The sequence below is a fragment of the Anguilla rostrata genome, chromosome 11 (genome assembly GCF_018555375.3).
Source record: "Anguilla rostrata isolate EN2019 chromosome 11, ASM1855537v3, whole genome shotgun sequence".
Taxonomy (NCBI): domain Eukaryota; kingdom Metazoa; phylum Chordata; class Actinopteri; order Anguilliformes; family Anguillidae; genus Anguilla; species Anguilla rostrata.
This window is the reverse complement of record NC_057943.1, coordinates 27,147,572-27,159,396: the sequence shown is the minus strand read 5'-3', so window position 1 is coordinate 27,159,396 and position 11,825 is coordinate 27,147,572. Positions and strand designations below refer to the sequence as shown.

The 11,825-nt window shown below is 45.0% G+C and overlaps 1 protein-coding gene across 2 annotated transcripts; it reads left to right on the top strand.

The window, feature by feature from the left end:
• The first annotated feature begins 546 nt into the window (after nt 1-546).
• zgc:153867 (uncharacterized protein LOC337226 homolog) lies at nt 547-11,379 on the top strand. Of its 2 annotated transcripts, XM_064299115.1 has the most exons (7): nt 550-686; nt 1,308-1,335; nt 5,064-5,207; nt 6,279-6,452; nt 6,987-7,064; nt 7,835-7,869; nt 10,733-11,379. In XM_064299115.1, the coding sequence occupies exons 1-6, from the start codon at nt 684-686 to the stop codon at nt 7,861-7,863; spliced, it is 456 nt and encodes a 151-aa protein (XP_064155185.1). In that variant the 5' UTR covers nt 550-683; the 3' UTR covers nt 7,864-7,869; nt 10,733-11,379. The 2 variants fall into 2 exon arrangements, with proteins under 2 accessions (XP_064155184.1, XP_064155185.1); XM_064299114.1 differs by lacking the exon at nt 7,835-7,869 and having other exon boundaries at nt 547-686.
• The last annotated feature ends 446 nt before the right edge of the window (nt 11,380-11,825 follow it).

Below are 11,825 nucleotides of genomic sequence, written 5' to 3'. Positions count from 1 at the left end.
CCTCTTCCACACAGTAATATGAACTGTTCAATATTATTTCCACAAAAGATTTGTAATAAAGCATATTATGCAAGAATGAATAGGCTACATTTTCTTTCAAGTTTTGCCACATGCATGATTTGTTTGAGGGAAGTTTGCAACAACAAAAAATTAAATTAAAAAAACAAGCTACTGGGAAAAAAGCAAAACCACAACAGCTTTTTTTTTACCTCATGGGCAGAAAAACTTTTTGCCAGTACAATCAAAATGTTTGTAATAAAGAGGGTTGTGGTCGTTGTGGCCTTGTATTAAGAAGCGTATTATTCAAAGAGCCCCCTTGTAATAATATAATCGATTAAGTAACTCAAAGCAACATCATAAGATCTATTAGCCTACAACAGAGCCAATTCACTCGTAAAGTTAAAACTGTCAAAGGTCACCGTGTTCCTCAGGATCAACAACCGGTACCCAATCAGATATCACCTCAGAAGAGATGTGGGAGCGGTTTGGAAAGTTATGCGCATTTCTTTACTCCTTTACGTTAAAAAAAAGTGAGTTAACGCCCTTAGAAGGACTTGTCTTTCGGCGCCCTTCTTCGACAATCGATGACGTCATTTACCGAGACTATCCCATCATCGCCAGACTTCCACCCTTCACATTCCTGCTGCCGACTCTGATCGACGCGAAACACAACAGGCACAGCCATGGTAGGTCAATATATTTTTCCGACGACCTAAGAGTTGGCGTATTTAGATTTTAACTGCAAATATATGAACCCTGACTGAAAGCAGTGCTATTTTAAATCGATTAAACGAACGTAGCCGATGCTAGCTATTTACAATGGAGCCTGTGAGATCGTCACATTGCAGTAACGTCAGCTTATTAACCTGATAAAACTGCAACTTGCACGCGATGTGTTTGTAGAAAGCTACTGTGGCCTAATCGCGAATGTACCAGTTTACCAAACTGTTCTGTAGTAGGCCTAGTTTTACTTTGTAAAGATATGACTATTAACACACCCAACAATTATGTCGCAACAATGCAACAGAAGCCTCGGCCCAGGTGCTAGATATAGCTAGATGGCTATGTGTTAGCCGAAATTCTCGCCAATTCGATAGCTGACGTTAACTAACCGTACTATCCATCCTGTTCAGAGCCACTAGCTAGTTGTTATACTGCTCTGTCCCTGAGTCCGTTCCTGGGACAGTTTGCTAAATAAGTGATAACGTTGAAAAAATAGTTGTGGTGGCTAATCTATCAGGCAGACCAGTGGAATTTGCTTCGTTAGCTGGCCGTGTATTTATCGATTATATTCTTCTCTTGAACAGTCTGACTTCTCGGAAGACCAAATCATTGGTGAGTTTGCAGTTTTAAAATGTTTTCCCATCGCTTCCTATCACATCTCTCATTTCTGCAAATGCGGGAGCATTCTGCATTTGCAGATTCATTCGTGTTTCTTGGCTAGTCTCTTATCACGAGCTTATTGGGCCTGTCTGTCATCCTAATTTACCAGATATCTGAAAACACCTTTCCTCCTTTTGTTTCTTCTTGTTCCTTGTGAAACTACTTATTCTTTTCAGATTGAATTTAAGAAGGATGAAATACACGGTGAGTTTGATGCTTAAATGAAGCATTGGTGTGAGATGGGAAAGGCGTTCTGAACAATTCCCTAACCTGTGTTTTTGTGTGTTTGGGTTTGTTGTGCGTTTTTGTTTCAAACACGCCGGTAGTTTGTGAAAACGTTTGACATTCATAAAGTAACACAAATTGAAAATCGCATGCCGATATAATAGCATGCCAGACATAATTTAAGTTGAAGCTGTATGCTTAGCTGAACCTTGAAGTGTAGTGAGTTTACCCTAGTTTGCTATTTGAGTTTCTATGAAGCTTGGTAAAGTATGTGCGCTCGGATTCATTCTTTTGAAGTATGTCACAGCTGCATGTGTGTTGAACATATTGGCCGGTTTTTAGTTAACTTGGTAGTTTGGCATTATTGGGAAGATAACGTTGCAGATGTTACTCAAAACTGTTTACTACACTCACACTGTCATCTTCCTGTATTTGTATGGAAATGTATGCACGATTTGTATTTGCTGTTGAAATCCAGCATTCTCCTGCTAGCTGCCTGGCTAGTCGCTAGGAAGTAGAACGATACCCGGAAGTGTTTGCGTTTTAGCATAGCGGGCAAAACATATTTTAGAAAAGGGATTACTTTTGGATGGATGTGTTTTAGTATCGTAAATTACCTCCTCGGCCAGCTAACGTTACACTACTGACTGTAGCTGGGGAAGGAAATTACTGCGAAATTTAATGTGGATGGTGCCTGCGGTTGTCTATTGTATACTAGCAAAGCGTGTTGGTTAGCTGGCTCATGCAAGATACTACTTATGTTATACTGAATTTTTTTGTTGTTTTGTATTCTACGATTCGGTTGTTAGCAAAAGCTAGTTTCCTGTCCGAGAATATCATGTTTCCTTTTTTGGCGTTTGGCACAGCGGTTGATTAATTTCCTTTCCTCCCTCTTATTTGTATAAACTAAGATGGTTGACGGATTACGGCTCTTCCTCCCTCTCCATCTCAATGCCTTATAAGGCAAAAGAAATGCAGCTAGTTTCAGGCCGCCCCGGGACGTGCTACATTCCAGCGAGTTGGGAGAAGCCCCGGTGTCCTTGCGCGCTAGTTGGAGAAGAATTTCAGAACTGATTGTAGACAAAGTTCCATTTTGACGCTGGCGTAACCCTGCTCACAAAACACACTGGATAACTTTAGTTTGAAAACCTCTTTGTAAGTTTATGTATTGGAATTAATTTGTTTGGCAAACGCCCTTTTCGGGGCCGATCCACAGAACGCAAAATGCAGCTGTTAATAAATACTACTACTAATAGTAAATATGTTACTAAAATTACTATAACTAATAATAATGCATTTTATTTATGTGACACTTTTCATCATGTAACAATGTTAAGGAGCTTTCCGGTGGGCGGGGTAAAATAATGCAATTGTTAAGGAGGCGAGCATTATTCGTTCCATAGCATAGCTTATATCCACAATTACCTAAGCTTTGTCCTGAATCGTTAATGCGACGCCACCTTAAACGACGATATAGCATGCAGTTATAGTCAGTATAAGTACGTGAGCGCACGCTTTAAAGTGAATTAGAACATCCACCAAAAACTCGTTAAGGTTGTTCCCCATGTCGTTTTATCGCATATAACAAATATGCAAATTATATAAACACATTTTATATTATTATGTATATATATTTAAATTGAGTGGATATTTTGATTGTTTATGAGGCCTTGTAGGTGGTTATATTGAATTTATCAGCTTGCCTTTGGGAATAAAAAGAATTTAAATTTTGTGCACTGGAGTTATTTTTTAAATTATGTTAAGTCTGAAATACTGCAATATATTGTAGTCAGAATTATTCATTGTATGTTATGTATTTCATTACTGATATTTTTTGCACAAAATATTTAGAAGTTGTCTTGATATAATGGTTCCTCCTGCCTACACGTAAAGAAGAATAACATGCAAATAGCACAGTATGTGTTGTCATTCAAGCTGAAATGCTGGTTATAAATAAATAAAACCTGAAAAGGCACTCGGATTACAGAATGTTGTGTAGCATTTCCCCCCACCCCCAGGCATTTATTGTCATGTGACGTCAGGGCTGGAATAATAGGCAGCAGGGTGGGTGGGACGCGGTTCACCTCCACTGACCCCTTCATGACCATCATTAATTTTAAACTTTAATGTGGAAAGTTGGAAACGCGATCATCAAATCGAAAAATTAAGCAGCGGCCCGAACTAACGGATCACCAATGTCATCGCCACAGCAACCGGGGCATCAAGCCGTCAAAGTATCGTAGAAATTCAGCTCAGGTGTCAAGGTAACGGAAGGTAGGAAAGGCAGTCTATGAATTCTGCGGGTCCTCGGAGTCAGGAGGTCTCGCGGTGGGTTGTCTGTCAGGACTTTGAGCTCAGTCCAGATTGGCACACACACACACTCGCACTCTCATGAATGCGCACAATCACTAGCCCTTTCAAACTTGTCACACAGAAGGACGTGTCATGAAGCCAATGGCTCATTATGGTCATGGCGTGTGTTAATGCCACAGATAAGAGTGTAAATTGTAACCACGATCCACATTTACCTATTCTCAAGTCTGGAGTAAAGGTACAGACATCAGTAGAGTTCATGGTAGCAGTGGTTGTTTTACTGTGCATTAGCAAGACTTTCTAGATGTTGGCGTTGGGCTTTATGTAACGTCTCTGTGTTGTATACCTGCCATTATGTCTGTCTTCGTGTCTGGTGCTCATAACACTGTTCTGGTGTCTTTTTTTCCCCAGTCCGTATATTACAGTGCAGTTTTAAATGGTGCTTGCGTCCTTGTCGGGTAATTGCAGTGCCCCACCGTCCGAAGCGAAGAAGGTTTTGTGATGGGACGTCCTAACATGGACATGCGAGACTGGACGTACCTAACAGAAACAACAGTGCTGATTGGTTCCGCGCGACGCGCATTGTCCTTGTTTGGGTGTTTTTCCGAGCGCTCGGCTGTCCTCGTTCCTTGCGTGGCATGCTTGTGTTCGGGTTTCTGGACTCTGTCAGGCTGCGTGTTGGGAAACCCCTAAAAGCCTCACAGTGCTGGTGAGGAGGGAATGCACACTCTTAGCCCCACCTCCTGCCCTGTAAACTGACCAATCAGCTTCTGGTTTTCACCATTTATCTTTTTTCGCTTCTGTGTGTCCTGGTTGGTACTTTTATTTATTTATTTATTTATTTATTTATTTACATTCTCTCTGTCCTTTCTGTCATTCATCACTTTCAAACGTACACGCACACCTGCGGCCCCTCAGTATCATGTCCCCTTATGCACATTCTGACACACACTTACTCACTTGCCCTCAAACATGCTCTTTAACACACAGTCTCTTAAAGACTCACCCGTCACCCACCCACTCACACTAACTCACATACACACTCATGCAGTCCCTCTTCGCGCGTACACTCACACGCTCCCTCCATCCTCTCCTCCCACCTCTCACGTCCGCCTCTTTCTCCCTCCCTCCCTCCCTCTCAGAGTTCAAAGAGGGGTTCATGCTCTTCGACCGCACGGGCGATGGGAAGATCAGCTACAGCCAATGCGGGGACGTGATGCGGGCCCTGGGCCAGAACCCGGTCAACGCCGACGTGCTCAAAGTCCTGGGGAACCCTAAAGCCGAGGGTGAGGCTCGCGCCGCGTCGCCATGGCGCCGCTTCACGCGCTCGCCCACACACCCGCTCCAGGTCTTTCGCTCTGGAGCGCTCGAGCAGTGAGCGTTCCCAAAACTACCCTGTAATCGTGTGAGCAATGACGCTTCATTGTGTGGCGGATCAAAATTGTTTTGCAAACAAGAAATCCCCTCGAAGAGCAGGTGATGCTCACACTCCGAAACGATAATAAAAACCCTCCAAAAGTCGTCTGATAAAATGCTATATTTTAATAGGACTACACAAGGTACAAAGGGTGAAATGTTTTCAGTTATATTAACTGTCCTCACTTTGCTTAGTTCGACATTTTTCAGTAAGACACAGATGGCCTGCCTTTTCTTTCCTCAAACAACCCTAAAATACCTTCTTTGATACCAGATGGCTTGTTTTTAAGGGAAGTGTCATGTCTGAACAAGCCGTTATTACTGTTACATACCTAAATGCATACTGAGAAAAAGCATTTGAAAGGAGGACAGTTTTTTGATTTTCATTTGTTTATCGATAAAGTATGCACTGTAATCTCTTTCACATATGCCAATTGATGTATGGGTGTTTGTTTTCAGCAAAGTTACAATGGTTAATGCCCCACATAGTTTTCAGAACTGCTGGGTCTTCTATTTCCACAGACTTGAACTAAACATTGTACCACACCCAGCCCCAGACTTCTCTAGTCTATCACTGAAAGTTCTGCACGTACTATTGAAGCTGAAACGATCCAGTTTGGCTGGATCTTATGACTATTCATGAAAAAACTGTAACCAAAAACTGCGGTGGCAGCAGTATGTGTCCTTGAGTATGCCTTTTTAATGAATATTTATAAGCCGTAATATCGTATAGTTGCGAAGTAGAGAGGCTGGAAGGAACTCCGGAGTTGACCATCTGATATGGAATCTACAGCCCCAGACTCCTGCCCCCTCAGTTTGTGTGCATCCTGGGTTTGTGATGTAATTTCCTGTTGGGTGAAATACATGATGGGAGTTGTATGCGCTGATAAAAGCCACGAGGTCCCGAGTAACTCTTCTCTTTGTTGCTTTGGCCTCGGCAGAGATGAACCTCAAAATGCTGGACTTCGAACAGTTCCTGCCCATGCTGCAGGCCATCGCCAAGAACAAGGAGCAGGGCTCATTCGAGGACTTCGTGGAGGGCCTGCGCGTGTTCGACAAGGAGGGCAACGGCACGGTCATGGGCGCCGAGCTGCGCCACGTCCTCACCACGCTGGGTACGCACATTCCGGAGAGGTGTGCCGTAGAGGGCACGGTTAGGGAGGGTAACCTGGCCGAGCCGTTATCTCGCTCACATTCCCATCACCAAAACGCCAAATGGGAGAAGTGCTTTAGGATACTTCAGGCAGAAGAATGAATGTACAAAATGGAAGTACTCGGGGTGTTATTAGAAGCAGATGGGTGTACTGTGCAGAAGGCTCAAACAGGAAGCTGCAAACGGGGACATTGACCTGCTTGTAAGATCCCGAGTGGCTGAAACGGTGGCATATTGAGAGCATCTCTGTGGTTTTGGAAATGGCGTCTCTTGGAACGCGAGACATTAGTTAGCGCAGCCATTAGGAATTATGGATGTTCCATCAGGGCTTCAAACTCACATATTTCAGGGTGGGGGTATATTTTTGCGCTGGGTTCTTACAGTAGAGTAATCTACTGACATCTTCCCCCCCCTCTCAAAACTCAGTCATTTTAAACAGTTTGGTTATTAATGGCTGTGTGTTTGACATGCTGCTGTGGGAATGTGTCCTTTCCAGGTGAGAAGATGACAGAGGAAGAGGTAGAGACACTTTTGGCGGGACACGAGGACGCAAACGGGTGCATCAATTATGAAGGTAATGGAGATGCGTTATAAGAAAAGAGGATTAAGGCCACTATATGAACTACATTTCCCATGATTCTGTGCCAGGTCATTGGCACATAGCCCAGTCTGTTGACTGACTGTAAAAGCAACACTTTTCTATATGACAGTCAAGTCTTCTGAACTGGACAGTTTCTTTAATTATTCCTTCATTGCTTGTATTACTTGTAAATTTAGTCCCCACATACCATTTAGCAGGCACATCCAACACGTTTGAATTTGCACTGACAGATACAAAGTTATGTGTAGGCACCATGGTAATTGTAGTTTAAGTGAAGGTAAGTTACATGTGAGAGGCTAATTGACAGGTGGTAACCTTCTCAGGACAGTGAAGGTCTGGGATGATGGAAAGATGCCGACTGCACATGCCTTGCAAAGATGTGATGAGGGAACAAGGGTTCATGACCCCTGTAATCGGTGGGGCTGTGCTGTGCCGTTCGCCACAGTCTGGTGCAAACCAACCAGCAGATGTAGCCAGCGTCGTGATTGGCTCGCATCAGCGGGTGGCCGATGACACACGCAGTCGCGCTTGCAGTCCGTGAAGCCTCGCTCCTTCTCTCAGACCGTGCCGTCGATGTCGGCAACGCACATCGCTCTCCCGCTCTGCTCGGAGGGGGGGAACGATGACGACATCGGCGGGCGCTTCCTGTCATGTGGCTCGTCGTGCGATTAGAAAAATTTAGATTTTCCCCCTGGTGTCGCTCCCTGGTGCTCACGTTGTTAACTGTTGTTCCTCTCCCGCAGCCTTTGTTCGCCACATCATGTCTGGCTGAGCGTCGGTACGGGCGAGCTCCCCCCCGCTCCATCAGCACGTATACCAGCAGAGGGCGCCACTCAGCTTTTCCTTATTGCCGCAATGAGAAGGCGTGGTCACCCCCCCACACACACGATATTAAACAGGCCCTTCACTTTACAGCTGTGGCTACTCTGTGACAGTGTTACAGCAGTTTGGGGTAAAACGCATCCACGCTCTCCGGGTGACTGTGGGTGTAAATGTTGCGTTTTGCGGCATTTTCACTGCGTTCTTACCCCTCTTAGTCTAGGAGCTGTGACGAAAAGCATGTACCGCCTATATTCCCCGCACGGTTGTCATTTTATAAGCATCCTGTTCTTATTCGGTAAAGTCGGATCACAGAAAGAGTTCTTTGCGTAATTAAAATTATTATATAGATTATTACATAGTTTAATTCTGTGTATCAGCGACTTTGTTACTTAGCTGGGGCACGAGTTCTAGAACGTTCTCTGCAAAGCTACCGTGTTATAGATACTGCTGTGGCCTGCCTGTCCGGTCGTGCTCATGAGCGCCTCGTACGTCTGTAGACGCTAAGTACAAACAGGGTAGTCGCAGCAACCTTTAAGCACTCGTCGTAGAACAGCCGTGGAATTTTGCACCGCTACAAACCAAGCCGAAAAAATATATACATACAGGAGTCTGATCGCAGAGGTCAGGGAATTATCTTTCTTTTTCTTCCCTCCTCCTTTCTCTGCCTTATGGTACAGAAAGCATACAGAAAGATGAGGTTGTCCCTCAGAAAGAGCACCAGGCCCCGTGCTCACGCGTCTAGGTTTTGCTTTCGACATGGTGCAGAGGTTCTGGAACTGGGCTTGTAACTAGAAGGTCTGGTTCCGTTCCCAGGTACGGCTCTGCTATTGTGCCCCTGGACAAGGTGCTCACCCTGAATGGGTCCAGTCAGGTGTCCTGGTGTGTAGATGGATAATATGTAAAAACACTAAACTGACTCCTCGATAGGAGGCTCTCTGCTACGCAAATTCAGTAGATAGTCTACGACTCTGCGATGATAAGGTTTTTGCTGCTTGCACGTTAAGAATAGGCCGTTACTGAACCCATACTGTACCTGTGTGTGTGTGGACAAAGGCTCTCTTGACCTCGGGGTGGCCCGCTATTCTCTGGCCCACGCTGCTGGAGAGAGCTGGGTGGCGTCAGGAGTTTTGTTTGGGATGTCTTTCTTTTTTTTCCCCCTTTTTTTTTTGACTCTTTCTCTCCTGCAGCCTTCCTCTGTCGCCCCCTGGCTGCAGCATGCTGCTCTGCATGTGTTGGGATGTCCCTGTCTTTACTTAGGGGGACCCCCCCAGTCTTTTTTGGGGGGCGTGTGGGTGGGGGGTGGGAGTTGGACTGTTTTAGATGCAGAGGGGATGACTGTTTGACATCTGAGCTGGGGACGTAGCCCTGTCGCGCTTTTACATCACGATGCCACCGTGGGAAGCGCGATGATTGGCATTTGCATGAGTCACTTTGGCAATTTGGCTTTTATGTGTCATACCCAAGTACAAAACCATTTGTGCAAAATTATTGGGATTCCCAATGATAAAATAAGAATGGTGGATGAAGTGCCCTCTTCTGGAAGATCTTGATATAGCCACACTTGGGAAAGGGCCAACCTGTCACAATTAAGTAATAGAACAGCCATATCCCACAGAAAAAATACAGCTGTATTTGCCTAAAGTCTATCTTCCAAGACACTGCACTTTATGTTGCTCCCCCCCCCCCCCCCAAATCTCGTCTGATGGTTTCTCCCAAATGTGGAGGCGTGTCCTCCCCAGCTCACAGGAATCTGAGCAGTCGTTCCTTTACTAACCCCAGAGTTCCTTGCAGTGAGTTCCTTCTCTTGCTGGTGTCTTTTCCTCCCTCCCCTTGTTGGAACCTGATAGTTGCTGGGCCTAAAGTTCTCTCTCTCTAGTTCTCCCATTTCCCTCCCGAAGTCCTCTCGCCCGCTCCTCCCGAGCTCCCTCCCCGCGCCCAGCGCCCTGCCCTCTCTGCGCCTCGTAGTAAAATAAAATGAGGAGAGCCGCTAATCTAACCGATCCCTGGTTTCATGGCCTGCGCCGATCTTTAGCTGTGGCTGCACAGGAGTTAGACCTGATTCCCTGCCAACTTCTTCCGTACCCCTGAACCCCACCCCCCTCCCTATCTCCCCAGTTTCTCACCACTGAGTCTAAAGCTGGGAATAAGCCTCCATCTACAGCATCCCCCAGCAAGCAAAATGGGAAATGGGAATGGCTGAAGTTTTGCAAAGGATCATGGGAATTCCCTAGGAGTGGGGAGAAATTAAACGCTATTGCCCTTCCTGTCGGCATCAATTCCATGACAGATAAAAAGATAGTACCCCGGCATCTCAAACTTAAATCCTAGAGGGTGGCAGCGTGCCAAGTTATTTTTTGTGTGTGCGTTTAAATGCTTAAGTGCCGAATTTCCAGCCGGTGGTTGGCAAACGTGCCAGCGCCTTGTTTCCGATGCCTGAATTGGCTGCTAATTGAAAGTGACCTGGAAAAACCTGCAGATACTGTGCGGGGCTGGGCTTTGAGGCCTCTCGTTTAAAGTTTGCATTTTAGTTCTGTTAAGCACTCGACCGAGGGGATGTCTACTCTGGCTCTACCTTTCGCATTTGGGGCACAGATGCGGAGAACTTGCCCTGAGAGCCGGGCTCAGTAGGCCTGTAGTAAATGTATGTTGGCATATCGTGGCAGGAAGTTGTACATTGTTAATTTCCACTCAATCAGCTGGCTCATTGGGGAACAGGGACTGCCCCCTAGATGCTGTAGCTGGAGAGTTTGTCCCCTGTTAGAAGTTTGTTGCTAACATTTTTTTCCTCTCCCTCTTTCTCTCTTCTCTCTGTCTCTCAGAACTCGTCCGGATGGTCATGAGCGGATGAAGATATTAAGAACACACCTATTTTTTTTTCTTTTCATCATAATATTTTTGTTTGTTTTTCTGTTACATTTTTCCACCTTCCCCTGTATGTCTGTGTGTATTCTGCCACACCCCCCCGTCCCCACTCCCCCCATTACAATTTTATTTTCGGAAGTGCCTTTCCTTTATCTGCTTATGTAGAAGACCCCAAGGACCTCCCACCCCCATTCCATGAAACCACGAACATGCATGAACCGAAAACTGCGATGGGGATAAGAATCTGCAATAAAACCTCCCTAGTTCCAGCATCCCCATCCCGATGCACCGCTGTAGGCAATACTAGCTCATCTGTCCAGCAGGTGGCACTGCTGCAGGGGGTAAGGTAGTGGTGGTGGGGGTGTGGGCTGTGATCTGTAATGAACAGCACTGCGATTGGCCGAGACTCGATTTGGCTGAAAACGACCTCTTTTAGAGCTTTTGTAAGCTGTCAATGTCCTAGCCAATTTGTCACGAACCGGAAGTACAGCGGTAAAATTTGTTGCAAATTTTGTTTTGCCATTTTTTTGTCATTACTATTACTTGTGCTTCATTTGCATAGTTCAGAAATAATAAATGTGCCCAGTTTCTGAAAATTACCAAACTTGTCTATTTGTGCTTCTTAAGTTTCTTGTCATTTATGCTTATAACTTCGAAGTATATTCTGCGTAAAATAGTGTTCAGCGGCATTTTCTTCAGTCGTGAAATATGAGTGAGTGAAATATGAAAGCTATAAAAAATGAATTTTTACTCACCGAAAGTGCAAGTAATTTATAAATGAAACTGCGATTTCAGGCCGCTTTAACGTCTTGTCTCGTGACGCTATGACGCGATTAATTTGTTTAATTAAATTGGTTGCCTCCCCTTAATTGGCTGAAGTCAAAATTGAATTTCCGGTATCACTCTCCTTGTATTATCTCCCTTTGTACGTCGCTACCTCATTCATCTTAAAAACGTCTCTCTTTTTCCTTTCCCATTCCTTATGTACAGACGCGTCTGGTTCGTTTTACGCTGTTTTCTTTAAAACAAGTTTTACCGGTTTTACTGAAG